The sequence below is a fragment of the Ictalurus punctatus genome, chromosome 2 (genome assembly GCF_001660625.3).
Source record: "Ictalurus punctatus breed USDA103 chromosome 2, Coco_2.0, whole genome shotgun sequence".
NCBI classification, from domain to species: Eukaryota; Metazoa; Chordata; class Actinopteri; order Siluriformes; family Ictaluridae; genus Ictalurus; species Ictalurus punctatus.
The window spans coordinates 36,249,647-36,270,632 of NC_030417.2; the positions used below are offsets into that span (position 1 = coordinate 36,249,647).

General features: G+C 40.0%; 2 protein-coding genes across 2 annotated transcripts in view; one reads left to right on the forward strand and one right to left on the reverse strand.

Annotated features, from left to right (window-relative positions):
* dcaf7 (ddb1 and cul4 associated factor 7) overlaps positions 1 to 4,259 on the reverse strand; it is an 8,390-nt gene extending 4,131 nt beyond the window's left edge. Inside the window, exons 1-2 of the mRNA XM_017494620.3 lie at positions 3,740 to 4,259; positions 134 to 292 (exon numbers count right to left, since the gene is read on the reverse strand). Coding sequence (XP_017350109.1) covers positions 134 to 292; positions 3,740 to 3,877 — 297 coding nt within the window. The 5' untranslated portion in view covers positions 3,878 to 4,259. The remainder of the gene's footprint in view (positions 1 to 133; positions 293 to 3,739) is intronic.
* A 2,632-nt stretch (positions 4,260 to 6,891) lies between these two features.
* ccdc47 (coiled-coil domain containing 47) lies at positions 6,892 to 19,917 on the forward strand. The gene is made up of 13 exons (XM_017454806.3): positions 6,892 to 7,042; positions 8,779 to 9,078; positions 9,857 to 9,949; positions 10,044 to 10,218; positions 10,386 to 10,507; positions 11,856 to 11,921; positions 12,061 to 12,162; positions 12,267 to 12,377; positions 12,487 to 12,572; positions 15,524 to 15,582; positions 15,714 to 15,823; positions 15,917 to 16,084; positions 16,549 to 19,917. Exons 2-13 carry the CDS (start codon positions 8,791 to 8,793, stop codon positions 16,627 to 16,629), a joined length of 1,461 nt encoding a protein of 486 aa, XP_017310295.1. The 5' UTR covers positions 6,892 to 7,042; positions 8,779 to 8,790; the 3' UTR covers positions 16,630 to 19,917.
* The last annotated feature ends 1,069 nt before the right edge of the window (positions 19,918 to 20,986 follow it).

Here is a 20,986-nt window from a genome sequence, read left to right on the forward strand (position 1 = left end):
GAATGAACATACATGAGAGAGAGAGAGAGAGAGAGAGAGAGAAGGAGACAGAGCTGGAGATGGAGAGAGAGACAGAGAGAGAGACAAAAGACAGAGAGAGAGACAGCGAGAGAAAGACAGACAAGCTACACACCCTCCAGATGCGAAGGTAATCTCCGCTGGTAGCCAGCAGGTCCGGGTAAACGCCCTTGGTGTCTGGGATCCACATGATCTTGGTGGTGGGGTACGGATGATCGAACGTGTTCCTGCACACAAACTCGCTGCTCTCCTCATCCAGACCCACGAGCTGCACCTACACACACACACACACACACACACACACACACACACACACACACACACACAATTTATTAAAGCTACGACCCTGAAATGAAGCCAAAGAGGAGTTTAAAACGGAGACTAAAACGGTAATAACACGAGCCTTGTTTTCTGACATCCTTAATGAAACTAGCCGAATTTGCTTTTTCAAAACCTTTAAAATACCAACGTGCAGAAATACGTTTTTAAAAACCCGTCATGCTCACGAGGATAAGACGGCGGATTTTAAACAGCGACGCAAAGCTCACAAACACGGCTGAAGACGAGCTCGGTGATCCTCTCACGTCCGAACAGCGGGAACACAACCAGAGCAGGAGGACGTTTCTGACAGCTCGTGCTTTCCACGATAGAGATCTTAGATTTTTAATGAACTGGCAGTGGTCATTTACGCAACACTAAAACGGTCTGTGAAATGGTGCGCGCGTGAATATAAAGTCACGCTTTATAAACCTGCAGCTTGCGATTCTTTTCTGAAGGATTTTATTCCCTTTCTTCATCTGAAAAAGCTTTCCCAGGAAGGCTGTCCCTCTCCGGCCAGGTATACGGTCAGCACGTAATGTATCAAAACTAAAAGGCTCTAGAAAGGGTGCCAAAAGAAGGTGACTACAGGAACAGGTCCATCATGTCACAAGGAGAGTATATGAAGGGATTAAAGGATAAATGCTGGAAGTATTAGAACACTAGTTTTGTTTTTAACTATTACGGGAATTTTCCGAATACTCCCCCCCTGTGAATTTAGGTAGTGTTTAATACCTGGAGTACGGCCACCGATACGAGCACTACGAGACTTCATAACAAGGTACGAAGCAGCAGTCAAACAGCTCCCCCCAACGAGACGTGACTTCCTGACCGTATAAAAAAATGATAATAATAAAATCACGGACACGTGAATCCGGACGCGACTAAAACGATCAGACATGCGGAAAATGACGGAGAAAAAACCCAGACATGGCCGATCCGAGCGGAAATATAATAACGGCATAGCACGTGTGTGCATATACAGTAGGGATGTCACAAGAACCGATACTACGGTACCAACATTCTTAAAACGTGACGTTACTTGTTTTTCTGCAGTAGCATTGGTACCGTTGCTTATGAAGGTACCGTGGTTGCGATTCTTCCGGAACTGAAGGGGGCAGAAAATACACGCAAGTGTTTTAGTCGGTCCACAAGCGTTAAAGAAGAAGAAGAATGCCTACAAGCACACGGGAAGAACTACAGAAAATGGCGACAATTTTAGCTCCGCCCCGACTCGTTGAGAGGAATGGTAGCGTCAGGTGCAGCCGATCTTTCTGGCCTGCCACCATATCAGTGAATTTAAACTAATGCTAGCATTCAGAGTATAAGGGATGTGTGTGTGTGTGTGTGTGTGTGCGCGCACGTGTTTAGGAGTGCACCTTAGCACTATTTTATTAGTCATGAGCTGCGTTTACATGGACAACAATAATCCACTCTTAATCCGATTAAGACCATACTCTAAGAAACTACCATGTAAACAGCAGTTTTTACTGACCTTAATCTAATTAAGGTCATAATCGAAGTAAGCAATAATCTAATTAAGACAGGTGGAGTATTCCTGTTTTAGTCGCATTATGGACGTGTATTACAGACACGTAGACACCGTAATCACATTATGAATGTCGTGTAGGAGTTTTCACCGCATTTCGCGACAGGACACGATCACACACGGCAGTTTTACGTTTTATGGCAAACAAGAGAGTTCGGCTGTGTTCCAAATCGCATACTTTCCTACTATAGGCCTGTAGTGGGGAAAAATACATGTATCTCGGCTACTATATAGATGGTAACTACGCGATTTGGGACACACCCACCGCTTCAAGCAGTCGTCTATTAGCACGTACAGCATGACAAATAATTAACTGCACTTAAAGCGTTCGTTAAAAAAATAAATAAAAACACCCAAAACTGTATACGGTACCATAACGAAGAGGAACTGTATGTTGATGCGTGAAATTCTGGAGGGACGCCGGACGGCGTGGCGCGGTGACGTAATGACGCGGGCTGTTAATCTAATTATGTTCTAAAACATGTAAAACGGGAACATGACAGGATTGTTCTAAAAGCGACTCATGTAAACACCTTAATCACATTATTATCTTACTCAGAGTAAGGTCAATAATCAGATTACTGCTGTCCATGTAAACGTAGTCACTGTCAGACAGTGTTTGATAACTAAAATACCCCCCTTCCAGTATTAGCCAGAGGAGGATGTCCTCCAGGAGTTTTAAATTTTTATACCACACCGTGGTATCGACTTTAGTATCGAGTACTTTTTGTGGTATCGGTAACGACTACTAGATTTTTGGTATTGTGATATCCCTAATATATATACATACACACACATATATAAATAAAAATATTAATAAATAAATAAATAAATAAAGCCAGAAATGACCGTAAGACTCCATGTGAATTTAATCCCGTCCGGACAGGGTTTTATTTATTTATTTTTGACAGTTTGAATGAATAGCTACTCTTTGGTCAGGTGTGTAATGATATCCTGTAACTCTACGATATCTCCTTTCCACATTAAACTAAAACATACCGTCCATCTACTGTCTACATCAGTTAACCGTTATCTTCTTTGCTACCCACATCGACCATAAAGCCGTGTTCATTTAATCAAAGAAACCCAAAGGTGCACACTGTGATGAAATAAGCCCCGCCCACGAGTACGAGGCGACATCACAGCACGGCACTGGGGTCATTTTGTCCCCCCCCCACCTTCCTCTTCGTTTATAAAAATACACAACTGAGCATCGCTTTAAATATATATTTTTTTAAAGTCAGAAATGATCAGAAATTAGTGTGAGGAATGACGAACTGCTGCTGTAAGGTAGTGTAGTGTAAGACACGCCCACCTGGGGAGGGGGCGGGGTATATACAGTCTAAAGAGCATTTCATTGGACGACTGCGAGACTAGTACAGGATGAGTCAGGAACACAACTTTACTCATTTTATCTTTACTCAATCAATCAAATTCATGAACTACAACATTTTTAAAAAATTAAAATACCTCCAAAACTTTTTATTTTGTATGTTTTTTCCCTCTGTTTGCTGTAAATAACAGTAAGAGACAGCTTTGAAACAACTATTTGGATTTCCGCGCCGCTTTAAGATTATTTAAAAGGTATATTATATATTTTTTCCCCTCGCTGTAGTTGCTTCTTAAACCCTGTAAAATACAAACATGGATAAAAACCTAAAGTAACAGCGGCAAATAAACAAACAAACAAACAAACAAACAAACAACAACAACAAACACAGCTAGCTAGCGTTCCGCTAGTTTACCTCACAGCTGTGTTTACGCTAGCAAGATTAGCATTTGGTGTTGATATCGTGATGGATATTAATAAATAAAATAAAATAAAAGGTTTTTAATAAAGATAAAATGTTTTACCTTGTTGTTATATTCCTCCACGAAGCTGCCCAAAGCCAGCCGAAAGCGTTTATCAGGCCGGACGCTCCAGTTCATGGCGTAAACCGTCCACGGAGCCTCGTATTTATAAATCTCTTTCCTCTTACCGTGCAGCGACATGTTTCACCGCCGATTAGACTCAAATAAACAAACAAACTCGTAAATAAAGTCTTCAACTGAATCCGACACGAACAAGCAGAGAGGACGGGTTCTGGGGACCTGAATGTCCCACGTTGCTGTATTCTCTATATTTTCTCCAGACAAAGGCGAGTGTCCTGAATAACACCGACACCGAGCAGCGGATTAGCAACGCGGCTAAAGACCCGGATTCTTCTCCGCGGTTTCACACCGAACACACTAACTAACACACATACTTTTAAAATGGGGCTTGTGTTACATCAGAAAGATGTTAAAACGCTCTGCATAAATCCCCCCCTTTATATATATATAAATATATATATATATATATTTCGGGTCTGCAGAAGCGACCGAAGCGCGTCGGGGAGGATTTTTTCATCCAGAAATGTCTTCGGTGATTTCAAAATAAAAGTCGCGACCTGAAGAAAAACGAGACGCGCGCGTTTAAAAACAAGGCACGTGCGTTTAAAAGCAGGATGTGCGTTTAAAAACAAAATGCGTGCGTTTGAAAACAAGATGCGTGCCTTTAAAAACAAAATGCGTGCCTTTAAAAAGAAAATGCGTGCCTTTAAAAAAGAAAATGCGTGCGTTTAAAAACAAAATGCGTGCCTTTAAAAATAAAATGCGTGCATTTAAAAATAAAATGCGTGCCTTTAAAAACAAGGCACATGCGTTTAAAAATAAAATGCGTGCCTTGAAAAACTAGACGTGTGCGTTTAAAAACAAAATGTGTGCATTTAAAAGCGAGACGTGCGTTTAAAACAAAATGCATGCCTTTAAACACAAGGCAAGCGCGTTTAAAAGCAAAATGTATGTGTTTAAAAATACAGAAAGAGAGAGAGACGTTATTACGTAAAATAATATACATAAACAAATTTTAAGTTTTAAATTACGCTAGTGATGCAGTGCACCGCTGTTCATATTGTGATGTTACATGTCTGTTACAGTATAAGTAAAACTGCCAAAAATATTCCATTCTTACAGTAATGTGATCAGGAATTTGGGAGTTTTTATGGCTGTTAATTGCACATAATGGTGTTCCTCTTTAAACTATCTGCATTTTAATCCGAAAATACACACATGCTTTCCTCCCATAGATAGACAGACAGATAGACAGTTAGACAGACAATATACGGAAGATATAACTGTGTATACACAGGTCCTCTGTGTATATGTAAAAGTCACAATACAGTTACATTCAGAAATTCAAAAGTTGGTTGATGTTGTGTACTGAAATGAGCTAAAATGTATGTAAAATGTATGTAAAATGTAATCAGATGTAAATCTGATTATGACTTACATGCTGTTATAGGAAAATAATCAACAAAGAGGTGGTGTGTTGCAGTCTAACACAGAGTATTGGATTATTTTACAGTAACAAAACGTTTCAAAGTGTTTTATTTCTCTAATATAACCTGAATTTTCCCAGCGATTGCATTTTTAAAAATATATTTAAAGAGCGCAACATGTTTTTTTTTTTTTAAATCCATTTATAGTTGCACTTAATGTTGTAGAACATTCACGAAACAAGTTAGTTAAGGCCTCTGTTTTTTCTCTCATGAAATGAATCAAGCAAATGCCCATTGTCGTGTTAATGGAGAAACTGCAAAGCCTTTGTCAACTCCTTTGTCAGAGAACTTGAAGAAACAAAGTTATACATCTGTTATAAAGCGCTGAGACTGGAGACTCCTTCCATAAATGCTAAATAAAATACAAGTTCCCGTTTAAATTTTTAATATGAAAATGATAATGTATCAGAACGAGCGCAATAATATAAACCTGTGATTTGCAGCTGCACTAATGTCTGAGCTGCTGTTAGAGAAAATCAATCAACACCTTCTGACCAATCAGGATCGAGCGTTCAACAGCGCTGGAGCATGATTAGATTAATAAACTGTGGCATGATGTTTACATAATTGTTTGAATGTGATTGCTGACGAAATGAGATTGAGATAAGATTATTATGCATGTACGTGCATGTAAATGTGCCTGCTGTCAAAATCCACCCAGAGATCCACATTTGAGATTACTCAACGGCATTGTGAGGCATTCAAGCTTCAGGACGCTAACTGGTGGCCATAAGTATTAATTATTTGTTAGCTACATTAGCCTTAAAGCTCCAGTGCAAAAAAGAAAACAACAACAAACCCAACAAAATTAGAAGCAAGGTTTAAGTACTAAACATGTCATAGCTGAGCAAAGAGAACCTTTTATATGATTAAATTGAATACATTTTCTCAATGAATTGCATTTTTAATAAGAGATTGGATATACTTTAATTCTGGAAGCTGATTATTCATATCCGTGGTTTAAATATGGTTATACTCTTCTTGTGAGATATTTTCGAACCTTTCTGCAAGCACTATGGCTGGGTCGTGAGATGTACGTGTGCGCATGCGCGAAAATGATGCTCGAACGATTCGGCTCTTTTAGTCGACTCTTTCAGAAGGCTGTGTTTTACGCGAAGGCTGAGAATCGACTCTCATGTATGAGTTGTTTTTAATTAAATAGATGTAAGAAATGCTATGCTGTTAGTGACACATTCAGTATCATTTTAATTAAAATGCTTTAATGCAAATCAGTATCCATCACCCGAGATGTTGAGACGTTTATTCGTGTGAATGAATGGTGAGACCTGTAATAAATGATGTAATGTATAAGAGGAGGGGCTCATCAGTATAAATAAAAATTAATGATGAATTCCAAAGGAAGCACAGACACAACAGGCACAATAACACTGATACAGGGATGCTTACTTTATGCACATTTGTATCGTCATGCTGATTTGATTTAACAACGATTTAAAGGCAAAGTAACGTTGTTATTTTGTTAACTGGGATGTAGATTAACATTTCACGAAACAAGTCAACTTTGCCTGATTTTTAGAAGAAAAAAAAAAGAAGAAATCGCAGTGAGCCGATTAAGGACTGAAAGAGTCGGCTCTTTTTTTCGGCGAGTTGAGTCAAATGATTTGACTCACTGAGAAGAATCCGTATTCTAACACTAATGCGCATGCGCGGTGCAAATCTGGTCACGATATAGACTTGGTAGTCTGGCAAGTCACTACTACTATCTGCGTTCAGAGGGCGAAGTTTTAATTTGTTTGTTTTGTTTTTTTAAATTATATTAAAGGAGGAAATATCACAGGTGAATATCAGCTATAAAGGTTTAGCAGTTGTGCTAAAACAAATGTAACGAAATGTGAATGTTTCCTCGATATTTGGGGCGTTTATATGCTTTAAGACTGGCTACGCTTGCATGCTAGCTACCTAGCTAGCTAGTTAGTCGGTGTTGCTCGTGCTTCTATTGAGTGTCATAAAAAGCTTAATTACAAAAAACAAAATTCTGTTACGGGATTAAAACGCATACTTTGTATTTATACACGCTATAAAACAAGTGGATATATATTTTTTTATGAATGTATGTAACATTAGCAAGCGACAGCTAGGGAAACTGCTAATGACTAAATTAACGTTTTATCGCCGAATAAGCGCACGTGTCGAGGATTAATTTAGCCAGCGTTTGCTTTCTGATCAGATTTAGGCATTTTTTAAAGCTGTCAAACAAACTAAGATGTTGATTGTTTTGGGAAAGTAGTTTGTCACTTGTTCAAAGCAAATCAGGCTGATGTTAGCTAGCAAGCAGGTGACCAATCCAAACAGCTAGTCTGGAATTAAAGGGGGATTATGTGTTAGCTAGCTAAAGAGAGAAATGTAAACTTCCTCCATCCAAACTAAGTCAGATCTGCATAATAGACTTCCCTCTCCTCCCCTTGTTTTCCCCTTTGAGCAGTTGAGTGAAGGTCAAAGTGACCGTCTGAACAGCAATCATTAACTTAAAGGGAACTCTAATACTTGACTGTGCGCTTATTCAGTCTTCAGGAAGAGCTGTAATCCTGGTCAGGGTCTCGGAGGATCTGCAAACATCCCCGAGAACTCTGGCTGTGAGACGGGAACACGCGCTGGATGAGAGACCGGTCCATCACTGGACACCATACACATGTTAATTAACATTTAGTGGCAATTTAGACTCGTGAATCCACATGTCTTCGGACCGTGGGAGGAAACTGGAGAACCTGAAGATCAGAATGGACCCGGAGACCCTGAAGCTGAACCACCTTGCCACCATGGCGTTGTACTTAAGCGTCAAATTATTTAATCTATCCGTTTTTAAACGGATACGTTGCTCTGATCGTTCTCCGAATATCTGTCTCGGTGTAGTTGCATATTTTTTATTTATTTATTTATATATTTTTTGGGACACGAACTTTTCTTTAGGGATATTTTCACTAGGACCGGGCGACAAAATACATCACTGTACCAACAGTATCGCAGAAAAGCATATCGTGTAATCGTTTATCACTATATTGAGATATATATATATATATATATATATATATATAGATAGATAGATAGATAGATACCAACCTTAATGTTCACATGTATTAAAGGAGTGATTCGGTCTCGTGTAATGTATAAAGCTTCACCAAATCAGCAAAAAAAAAAAAGATTCCCATTGTTAGAGATTTCATCCAAGCAGCTGGAGCAAATCTGTGCTTAATTTAAAGTACAGTATAGTACAAATTTAGTTTGGAGTTAGGTTTAAACTGGGCAGGCTTAGGCTCTTGTTTACCAATACCGGGAGGTGAACATGGGGTTATGAGGGCGCTTTAACCGTCTTAACCCTCCTTCCTAATCTGATTGTCTCAAATTTTAAGCACAGGAGATGTGTACGCTCAAAACATTTTGATTTACAAAACAACTCTTCCCTCATAGTCGTGGAAACGTATCCAGTCTAACGTTCGCCTTGCTGTAGTTCTCACGCGTAAATAGTTTTCTGCATAAAAAAAAAAAAAAAAAAAATCATCTTGGTTTTGCTTCCAGGCCGGGTGAGCGATGAGGCGCTGTCTCCTGCTGCTCCCTGCGCTCCTCCTGCTGCTGGCTCTGCCGGACACCAGGGGGCGCTACAACGACGACTTCGACGACGGCGAGGACCTGGCTGAGTTCGACGACAACGACTTCGCCGAGTTTGAGGACGTCACAGAGGAGCCGGCCATCGTGGCGGAGAACGAGCCTCCGACAAGACCGGTGCCTTCGTCCGCTCCGGAGGAGGACGAGGACGAGGACGAGGCCACGGTGGAGAACGAAGACGGGCAAGATGAGTTTGAGGACGGAGATGGACAGGTGAGCCGGACGAACGTTCATGGCCGACGCCCAGTGTTCTGGTCTTTGCAACTGTTTGATTGCTCCTCCCATGATGTTCAGTGATTTTTACTGCAATGACAGTTTATAATAACTAGTTGTGCACGTTTGCCAGTTTACTCTTTTTAAACTGTAAAACTACATGAGTTTACTCCTTAATTTTGTTTTCTTTACTTGTTAGTTTTGCATTTCCTGTAAAAAAAAAAAAAAAAAAAAAAAAAAAAAAAAGCTTGTTAAATATCTTTACAAACGGCGACCTCGTTATGAACCTCTCTCGTTATGGTTGTGACCGCAATTGCAAGAACAATTGTAATGTTCCAATTTTTTTTGGATTCAAACCTGTTAAGGGTTCAACCACTTGCGTGCAAACAGTCTAAAAAAAAAAAAGTGTTTATTTATTTATTTTGTACAAAAACGTTCCTTACTTATTTGAGCTATGGATCTCTTATTACATTAGTTTTTTTTTTTTTAATGCTTTTGCCCAAAATTTGTGTTTTCCGCCTCTCTTTTTACTGTATTGATGTCTCTCTTGTAAGCGAGCGGAGCACGTCACGTGAGGTGTTTCAGCGAATTGCATCGCCAAGAATGAACTTTAAACTTCCTTAGCCAATGAAGTTCTGTCTCCTGGTTTAGATCAGCCTGTAGTTTCAGCCTGAAGTGTACTCAAGTTTGACGACCTTACGTTAGAAAACAGTCACAGATTCAGGATTCGTTCGACTTAACTGAACACGCAGTTATGGTCCTGTGTGTGCTTCTACAGGATCAGGACATGTACAGCATTTATGACAACGAGGAGTTCGAAGGCCACGACACGACCAGTCCATCCAGCAAGGACACGCTCATCTACCGAGAGGTAAAACTGTCGTGACGTTCGTGCGTATGTACCGCATTTACACGTCACTATGCAGAATGAGAGATGGCACAGATGTTGTACTGATCTTTTGTAGGTCCCAGCACATCTGCAGAACAGCTGGGAGAGCTACTACATGGAGATCCTGATGGTGGCTGGCCTCCTGGCTTACATCATGAATTACATCATTGGCAAGAACAAGAACAGCAGGCTGGCTCAGGCCTGGTTTAACTCGCACAGGGAGCTTCTGGAGAGCAACTTCGCCCTCGTCGGTGAGCCTCTCTTTTCCTCACGGCCATTTTTAGACTTCCCTGACCCGAATTGACTCTCGTTCTAAACCGCTAATCGGGGTTATGGTAAAGATCGTTGAGATGTTTCACTTTGCTAAGTAGGCTGTTTTTTTATTTATTTATATTTTGTCCTGCTGTGTGATGTGCAGGTGATGACGGGACGAGTAAGGAGCCCACCAGCACGGGGAAGCTGAACCAGGAGAACGAGCACATCTACAACCTGTGGTGCTCAGGACGTGTCTGCTGCGAGGGCATGCTCATTCAGCTCAAGGTAGTTCGGCCAAAAAAAAAAAGAAAAGAATCGTTCAGACAAAAATTAGAGAGAAACATTTTCCTTTCATTTTGTACTAGAGCTCCAAAGGCTAACGTCTCTAACAAGTACTTCAAAGCTTATAACATCATGCCGACTACAAGTTTAAATCCATTACTAGGGCTGTGTACCAACAAAGGCACCAGCTGAAACATATCGGTACTACAGAGTAAGGAAAAGTCTCAAAAAATGTTATGCTTGTTATTAATATTTTGGGCAAAATTTATATTGTAAAGCATTTAATTAAATAAAAAAGAAAGGGGGGGGGCAAGGTCTGACCGGCTCCTTAATGCATCGTGAGCACATAAATATGGCACAGAGGATCACGTCTACCTGTACTTCATAAAAAGAGAGAAGACTAGTTCCTGCTGCAGTAAAGTCAGTTAATACGCCAAACCCCATGAAACACTTCATCCTGATGACACAAGTTAGCAGTTTAGATTTCTGACTTTCTCAAGATAAAATCCTCTATCTATCTATCTATATATAATGTATATCTCTCTCAAGATAAAGAACTATATACATGTATCGTAATTAAGGGTGTAAGGATACAGCGTGTTGGATGCATCACTATGCCAATGTGCGATTTAAGCATTCTGTTAATTATGCACGTAATGAAATTGCACTGTTTGAACACTACAGGTCGCAATCTGCGCATCCCGTAGAGTTAAAACGTATAGAGAGCACGCTAGACACGTGATCACCTCCGGACAGCAACGCAAGTTATACCATGACCATGTTACAATTGTTAAAGAGCTCTCTGTGCATGACACTACCAGACAAAAGTGGCTGTGGAAAGCGGGCGTTTTAGCCGACTTTGGAGCTCTATTTCTGCTATGGAGTTCATTATGTTTTTGGCGATCATTTTCAAACTCCCCATGTCAGCCACTTTGTCCCCCCGAGAATTTCTACATTTGTTTATTTATTTTTAAGATGCAGTGAACATGTAGTACATCTTATTTATAATCTTGAACCAACGGTGTCTGTTGAGAGGAGGGAGGGCTGTCGCGGAGCAGTAACTAAATTTGTCGTATGTAAGGATTACAGCAACCAGAAGTGGTGTATATTAGCAGTATAGCTTAAATGATCAGCTGTGTTTACGATAATGTGCTTTTGTTACAATCAGAGAAAAGAGATTGAAGAAAAGATCAGATAAGGTATCGGATCATTATTGAAAACCTACCGAGCCCTAATCAGTTTAGTGATTTTGTCCAGTCCTGAGTGTAGACGCGTCTTTGGGAATGCTGTTCGAGGCTGTGATTATTTATTACAGGATATTAAAAGCAGCTATATGGAATTGTTTTTGCAGTTTCTTAAAAGACAGGATCTGCTGAATGTGCTGGCCAGGATGATGAGACCTGCTTGTGATCAAGTGGTAGGTAGTATTTATACATACACGCTCACACAAACGCACAAACTGGAGCTGTTGTGTTGTATCTCACAATAAAATAAAATAAAAAAATATATATATATTTTTTATTTTCGGGTGTTGCTTTTGACTCATCTCTCCACAGCAAGTCAAAGTAACTCTGAACGACGAGGACATGGACACGTTTGTGTTTGCAGTGGGAAACCGGAAGGCCATGGGGCGCATGCAGAAGGAGCTGCAGGACCTGGTGAGGACACACTCTCTGTCCTCTGTAGCAAACGAGAACTGTACGTCACTCATCCTGGTTTTATTTTAGTTATTTATTTATTTTTCTGTCTCGTTCTCCTCCAGAGTGAGTTCTGCGGGGACAAGCCCAAGTCGGGGGCGAAGTACAACCTCCCTGACTCTCTGGCCATCCTATCAGAGATGGGCGAGGTCACGGATGGGGTGATGGACAGCAAGGTGAGGTGTAGGAAGCTCGCGGCACAGTTTGACCTGCCCAAACCAAATATTCTGATATTTCATGTTTGCTCTTAAATCATTTTGATTTTGATTTTATTTTGTGTTTTAGATGGTACATTACATCACCAACCATGCCGACAAAATAGAGTCCATCCATTTCTCGGACCAATTTTCTGGTCCAAAAGTTATGCAAGAGTAAGTGGTTGATGTGTGTATGTATGTATGTATATACAGTGCCCTCCACTAATATTGGCACACTTGGTAAATATGAGCAAAGAAGGCTGTGAAAAATGGTCTTTAATCTTTTGTTTTAAAAAAATTGACAAAAATAGTCTGCTCTCATGATGGATATCAGACAATTGCAAACAAAACAGGTTTATTAAAAAAAAAAATCTTTGTTAAATATAGGTGTTCAACAATTATTGTCACCTTTTTAGTCAGTACTTTGTGCTAGCTCCCTTTGCCAAGATAACAGCTCTGAGTCTTCTCCTATAATGCCTGATGAGGTTGGAGAATACATGGCGAGGGATCTGAGACTGTTCCTCCATACAGAATCTCTCCAGATCCTTCACATTTCGAGGTCCACGCTGGTGGACTCTCCTCTTCAGTTTCCACAGAAGAAGAGGACTTCCACAGAAGTTTCCACAGGTTTTCTATGGGGTTCAGGTCAGGGGACTGGGATGGTCATGGCAGGACCTTGATTTTGTGGTCAGTAAACCATTTTTGTGTTGATTTTGATGATGTTTTGGATCATTGTCCTGCTGGAAGATCCAACCATGGCCCATTTGAATCTTTTCAGGTTTTCATTTAATATCTGTTGATATTTGATAGTCCATGATGCCATGTATCCTAACAAAATGTCCTCTGGTGGAAAAACAGACCCCAAAACATTAAAGATCCACCACCATCTTTAACTGTGGGCATGAGGTACTTTTCCATATGGCTACCTCTGTGTGTGCACCAAAACCACCTCTGGTGTTTATTTCCAAAAAGCTCTATTTTGTTTTTTTCTGACCATAGAGCCCGATCCCATTTGAAGTTCCAGTAGTGTCTGCACACTGAAGACGCTCGAGTTTGATTTTGGATGAGAGTAGAGGCTTTTTTTCTTGAAACCCTTCCAAACAGCTTGTGGTGATGTCGGTGACTTCAGATTGTAGTTTTGTAGACTTTCCGACCCCAAGACGCATCTAACTTCTGCAATTCTCCTGCTGTGATCCTTGGAGATGTTTTATCCACTCGAACCGTCCTCTTCACAGTGCGCCGAGACGATATAGACACACGTCCAATTCCAGGTCGATTCATAACATTTCCAATTATTGCCCTGATAGTGGAAATGGACATTTTCAATGCTCGTGTTATTTTCTTATAGCCACTTCCCATTTTGTGAAGCCCAACAACCTTTTGCCGCACATCACAGCTATATTCCTTGGTCTTACCCATTGTTATGAATGACTAAGGGAGTTTGGCCTGTGTGTTACCTCATATTTATACCCCTGTGAAACAGGAAGACATGGTTGAACAATTTCCTGCTCCTAGTCACCCAGGTGTACTAGAAGAAATATAAAATATCAATGGCAATATACTTCAAATATATTTTTCACATATGAACTCATAGGGGTGCCCATAATCGTTGTGCACACATTTAACGAAGGTATATATATTTTTTTGATAAACCTGTTTTGATTGCAGTTGTTTGATATCCATGGTAGTTTTTTTTTTGTCAATTTTTATAAACAAAAGGTTCAACAGTAAAGACAATTTTTTTCACAGCTCTCTTTGCTCAAACTTACCAAGGGTGCCAATATTAGTGAAGGGCACTGTAGATATTCTTTTGAAGGGGTATGTGCTCCTCAGCGTATGGGTGTGAGGTTTAACCTTATTAACTCGCAAAATGCCTGCTCACGAGACATTTTGCACGTCTTCTCACGTGACCTTGATGAGAACAACGCAGACTAATATTCAGAAACCTAACGTTGGTGTGAAGGTGACGTGAGAAGTTTCTAAAATTCAAATACCGACTGGTAGGTTGGTGTTGATACGAAATAACGGTTTAGAATAGTACATACACCAATCAGCCATAACATTAAAACCACCTGCATACTGTTGTGTAGATCCCCCTCCCCTTGTGCCACTGAAACAGCTCTGACCCGTCGAGGTATGGACTCCACAAGAGCTCTGGAGGTGTGCTGTGGTATCTGGCACCAAGACGTTAGCAGCAGATCCTTTAAGTCGTGTAAGTTGCGAGGTGGAGCCTCCATGGATCGGACTTGTTTGTCCAGCACGTCCCTCAGACGCTCGATCGGATTGACATCTGGGGAATTTGGAGGCCGAGTCAACACCTTGAACTCTTTGTAATGTTCCTCAAACCATTCCTGAACCATTTTTGCACTGTTGCAGGGCGCATTAGCCTGCTGGAAGAGACTACTGCCTCTTCCATTGGGAAGGGAATACCGTTGCCATGAAGGGCTGTACTTGGTCTGCATCAAAGTTTAGGTAGATGGTACCCAAGATGCCCTGACCCAGTCGTCTAGCCATCGCAGTCTGGCCCTTGTCAAAGTCGCTCAGATCTTTTTTCCTGCATCAACTTCGAGAACTGACTGTTCACTCACTGCCTTATATACCCCCTGTCCACTGTAACGAGATGATCAGTTTCACCTGTCTGTGGTTTTAATGTTACGGCTGATCGGTATAAGTATATGATTTGAGTCACAACCCTAGAGTAGGGTTATGTCTAGTGATTTTGTTTAATAACCGGATGAAACAAAAGAAGAGATGATTTTGAATTTCTCTCGTTGGAACCCAGCTTGTTAATCAAGCGACTCCACGTGCAGTCACGTACCATTTCATTAGCATCACGGATATGACTATACGGTCTTTTTAAGGAGATGACACTTTGAATAAACGCTGTGGATTTTACAGATGCGTTTAAAACACCGTAGACATGGGGTTGTGAGAGTGCCTTCAGTAAACATAGGAACACAGGAAGCATAGCTTGAATATTTGCATGCGTGGATAAAATGGTATGTTGGGGAAGTAAATCAGTGTCCTGGGCTTAAAGAACAACGTGGGAATTGAATCATTTGGCCCTTCAGAAACGTATTGTTAACGATGATTAATATTTTTCACGCTGTTGTGGTGTGTTTTAGGGAGGGTCAGCCTTTAAAGCTCCCCGAGACCAAGAAAACGCTGCTGTTTACATTTAACGGTGAGAGACGTAGAAACACAGAGGACACCACCATCATCATCATCTACTAATTATCTACTTCTAACATTTTCTGTCCGAGTTTGTTATTAAAAGTTATAAGGACGAATAAATAAATGTCTCTCTCTCTTTAGTGCCTGGAATGGGTAACACTTCTCCCAAAGATATGGACAGCCTGCTGCCACTCATGAACATGGTGATCTACAGCATCGACAAAGTCAAGAAGTTACGCCTCAACAGAGAGGTGAGTGCGCGCACACGCACACACTCGCAAACGCATGTAACTTACAAGCACTTTATAAAATAATCTGGTGTGTGTGTGTGTGTGTGTGTGTAGGGGAAGATGAAGTCAGAACGGAACCGCGCCCGCGTCGAGGAGAACTTCCTGAAGCAGACTCACGCTCAGAGGCAGGAAGCTGCGCAGACGCGTCGGGAGGAGAAGAAGAGAGCAGAGAAAGAGAGGATCATGAATGAGGAGGACCCTGAGAGACAGCGCCGCCTAGAGGTAGGAGATCGAGACAGATAGTACTGAGCAGTTAATGATGGAGAAATCCAAAGCCCTAAAAAAAAAAATAAAAAAAATTTCTAATCTAGCCATCGGAATAAAATAGTTTTTATTTCAGCACTGATATAAAAACAGTGATAAGTCGAGGAGTCGAGTGACCATGAGGTAGTCAAACGCTCTGATTGACATTTGCCTCAGGCAAATGATGAGACTAGTGATTATCATTAATATTTTTCTTCATCGTAAACATTTATCTTTGATAGTTAGTGGTCAGATTTATTATTGTATTTATTACATGTTAACTGAAACGCAGATTTAACTTGGCATACAGCAGTTGCTTTTAGATATCTTTAAGTCACGTAACTTTAATCGCGTATCGAGACGCGCCGTTTGCGCGATACACAGCTCTTCCGTTAAGAGTTCTTGTATGTGATCGACTCCTTATCTCTGTGACTCTCTCGCAGGAGGCTGCTCAGCGTCGAGAGCAAAAGAAACTGGAGAAGAAGCAGATGAAGATGAAGCAAATTAAAGTGAAAGCCATGTAAAAACTACACACGCACACACACGGCTTCCATAGCTGCTGGCATTTGAGAATGTATCCACTGCTTACATTGATTGCTGATATCCAGACTTGTACCTGTGCGACAGCTGTTCACTATCAGGTCGTGTTTTATTTAAAGAAATTGTTTCGAATTTGATTCCCTGCAGCTCCACCGCTGTCCGGTCGTAACCGAGGGAGTCACCGGGTTATTAATGAATTAATTAGTGTGTGTGAATGTTTCCAGTCGGTGAAATGTTTCGTCCTGGGGTTGTCACTCTTTCTTTCTTTCCCGTAAAGGGCTGGTGTAGACGCATGTGAAAGCTGCACCTCACTCCAAATTTAGTTGAAGGTGAAGTCCTATGTAGCTCCTGATTTGGTTGGAATAAAAAAGTATGAATTTGGGTTTTGCGCTTTGCGGAAAAGCCATCTAAAATCCGAAACTGAATTCCACACTCGGAGTTTGCGATTTTACGTTGAAAATTCTAAATAGTCTGCATATAATAAATAATTACTAAAGACCATTTGTTCCGTCTATTAATTCATGTTTTTAGATTCGCTTTCAACGTAACGTTCCAGGTAACGTCCAGGCAAAAGCATATGAATCATACATCATATATATTTATTGACTTTCAAGCGTTTAATCACACACCCTAAAAGGGAACCCTGATTATGAAGACTCGTATGGCTTATTAGATTAACCCTGACATCCGCTATATAAATCCGATCTACAGAAACACTCGATGTCAGTTTTAAAAAAAAGAAATCATAAAAATCATTGCACTCGTAGGCTCCCATTGCTGTTTACATCGCAATGCATTCTGGGTAGTGACGTGAAATGGTTGCAACGGTCTTGATTTTCCAGCGTCCCTACGGCGATTATAAACGCGTCTTCGGCCTTTTCAATTTGAACCCGATGGTAACGTAAGCGAGGAGGCTAATTTAGAAGACGTTACTCATAATGTACGTCATAATGAAGACGATCAGAGAGGTGTGGGTGCGAGAGTGGGGCAAAATGCATGGTGTCTGTGTGGCAAGTGCACGTCTATGCCAACAGAGAGCGTTTGTTATGGATGAAACCATTGTTTTATGATGAAACATTCTAATCTCAATAATTGTAGATTATCGGCCATCCAGCTGCAAGCGTGCTGTCTCCATGTTATGAGCAGATCTATGCTGTTTACACAGCTTCTGTGCGTACGAAGGTACTCCTATCTTTGGAAAGTTAAGATTCTTGTGATTCGATTGATATAAACCGTTTTGAGATACAATCACAACAGCAGCTACAATCAATGTTTGTCAGACCACCAACATACAAACAAACAATTACGAAACGGAGGTGACTCATCTCCTATGAAGCCTCATAGTAATCCACTAATCCATAACATCTGGACAAATAGTCATGTTACACTGGCAAAGGTCCAAACAATCCAATTATGTAAAAATATTTAGTCCACCTTTCAAAGGAGACGAAAACCATGCATGTACTCCAAACGGTTCAAGAACAGCTTTAATTTTACTTTGGGGATGCCTTGGCTCGGCGATTTAGGCTAATTTTACAGGAGCTTTACTTTGAGAATATACAGGAAAACGCACTAACAAGATGCTTACAGGTTTGATTTATATATATATATATATATATAATTCTTTTGAGTGCTCAAGTGCAACCAGTTTACATCATGGACTCAGAGTGCATTGCACGTCACGTGATGGCAGCCTCCGTAGGTTAAAATATATAATAAATATTAAGGATTTTTAAAGTAATGAACATTTTTCATGTGTTTCTAACAACGTATTTTTATTTATTTATTTATCCTTTATTTATCCAGGACGATCCCATTGAGATCTCACAATCTCTTCTTCCAGGGAGGCCTGGTCAAGACGGCAGCACGTAGATTTTAGTAGGAGAGGGCAATTATAGTGTGTTAAGGCCTACAAGTCTTCATAGTCGGGGTTCCTTTGAAGTGTGAAGTTCCGCTTGAGATTTTCGATTGCTGCGTTACAAACGACCGAATTCATTTTCAGTTCAAAATTCACTTTCTGATGGTGTGATACAACTTTGAAAATTCGAACGTTCAGGTTGCGTTTGAATCAAAAATTTCTAATTGCGTGATTATGACTCTGTAAATAAAACCTGCAACAACCAAAAAAAAACACTCCTGGTTTAATCGACGCATCTGAGCAGCCAGCTTTAATTAGTACACTTTAATCAGCAATAGATTATTATACATAGGATATAGGACCATGTGAACACAAATACACTACCTTTTAAATCTAGTACATGGAGAGGGGTGTTTTTTTTTATTTTTATTTTTTTTTTTATAAACGATTTAATCATGTGTATTTTAACAGCAGAACGTGTAATTCTGTCCCAGTAATGTGAGCATCACAATTTGATTTATTTAAGCTACTAAACTGCCAGTGCAAGATTACAAGTTTTATTTTCTTCATCCTAATCTAATTTATTATTGAGTGGAAAGACAGAAGTCAAAGCGTTACGAGTTTTAATCATGAGAATAAAATGGAAATTCTGTTGTACACAGATTAAATAGATTTCCAATAACCACTTTTAAAGGTTCAGGTTGTAAGATTTAAGAATAAAATCTAATTATTATTAGAGGTCTAGAAACAAAGATGCATTAGAAATGGGGGTGAGAATAAATAAATAATGATTTGCAATATGACCATGCGCTGGATCTGGTCTGGTTGATTTCTGGCCCTGAAATTAGCACCACTCATTTTCTCAGCTCTGCCTTTTTAAAAAATTTTTTTTTATTATTTTTATTATTATTTTTAAACCTCTTCACTCAAGTGTTCTAATAAAGGGAAAGGAAAGGCTTGATTGTTTTTCATTTCAGTTACAGTTCAACTCTCAGGCTGCAGAGGACTCTTTAAAAAAAAAAAAAATTAAAAAATGACAAACCGCTCCTTTAAGTGTGTCTGTTTTTATGCCGGAGAAGTAGAACTACCGCTTCCCCAGGCCAGTTCTCTCCTGTAGGTCAGTACAGAACTTCCACATCACCTGAATGCTTCCCTTGGTCCTGCACTGAGCTGTGCAGTGAGTAATAGTTCTTACCCTGCGTTCACCAGCTGAACACGGGTGAGTGAGGAAGCACACGGAGTGTTTTATAATACTGTACGCTTGCAAAATCGTATAATTCAACCGTTTTATAGACAAATGACGATTTTTTTCTTTTTGTTGACGAGAAAGGGCTCAGCGTTTTCCGTGTCATCTTTGACCCACTGCAATTACTTTATGTATTTAATACAAGTCATGCCTTTTTTAAAAAATAAATAAATAAATAAATTTGCGTTTGAGGTCATGCATTTGTCACATGGACATGTTTATGTTGATGCGCCTGAGAAGCGCTTTCACTTCAGTTTGTTTCTGTACAATGTGTCTTTTTGTCCGAAGAGACACTGAGCAGAACTGAATAAAACATGCACTGAACAATTGAACTAAAATGATTTGTGTGATTTATTTTCTCCCCTCCCCCGATCAGTTAATATGCAGTTTGTGTGTTTATAGCTGTGTCTGTCCCACATCATGCCCAGTGTTCCGGGGATGGACTACAGATTCACTGCCACCCTAACCAGGATGAAACACTTACTGAAGACGAATAAAGGAAATTTTTTGATCACGTCAGCGTCGGACCCAAACGAAGCCAGGTTTCTTTACCAGAGAAGCTAAAAAAAAAACAGAGCATCATATGCAGTGACCTCACTATGAATTAAGGCTGAATTATGGCTTATTTGAGTAACAAGCTGACAAAACGGTGTAAAACTGAGTGTAGTTTATTGTAATGAGATTTTTCCAACGCATTTACATGCACTCAGTGTCTGATAATGTTAACCATTTGGGGCTACGTGATCGCGTCCCACAATAAACAGGCTTTCCAGATGTGCCAAACCTTTTTGCCCTTTTGTTTGTTTTTTTTTTGTTTTTTTGCATAGGAGCTCTACATTTACACTTTGTACAAGACCACTCAAAAATACAGCAAGAGATTGTTTATTTATTTATTTAAAAAAAAAAGTTTTTACAACTGTATTTATTGAGGACGAAAAGCAGCCCGTTTTCCTTTTTAATTTATAAATCCATTTACACTGCCATTAGTCTGTCAACCCCCAGTAGAGGGATCTGACTGAAGGGATTTACCACAGAAATATATTTTTAAAAATGATTTAAGAAAATGTTCACGAGAACAGATATATGTATGCTGTAAGATTGGGTATGATGAAGAACATTTAAGCATTTATATTCACATTGAAACATTAATGCTGTAAGTAAGAATTTATCCCACCCTGAAGTTGATCAATAACAGCACATTCCTCTTTACTGCAGTAATTTTCCAACTATTAGAATT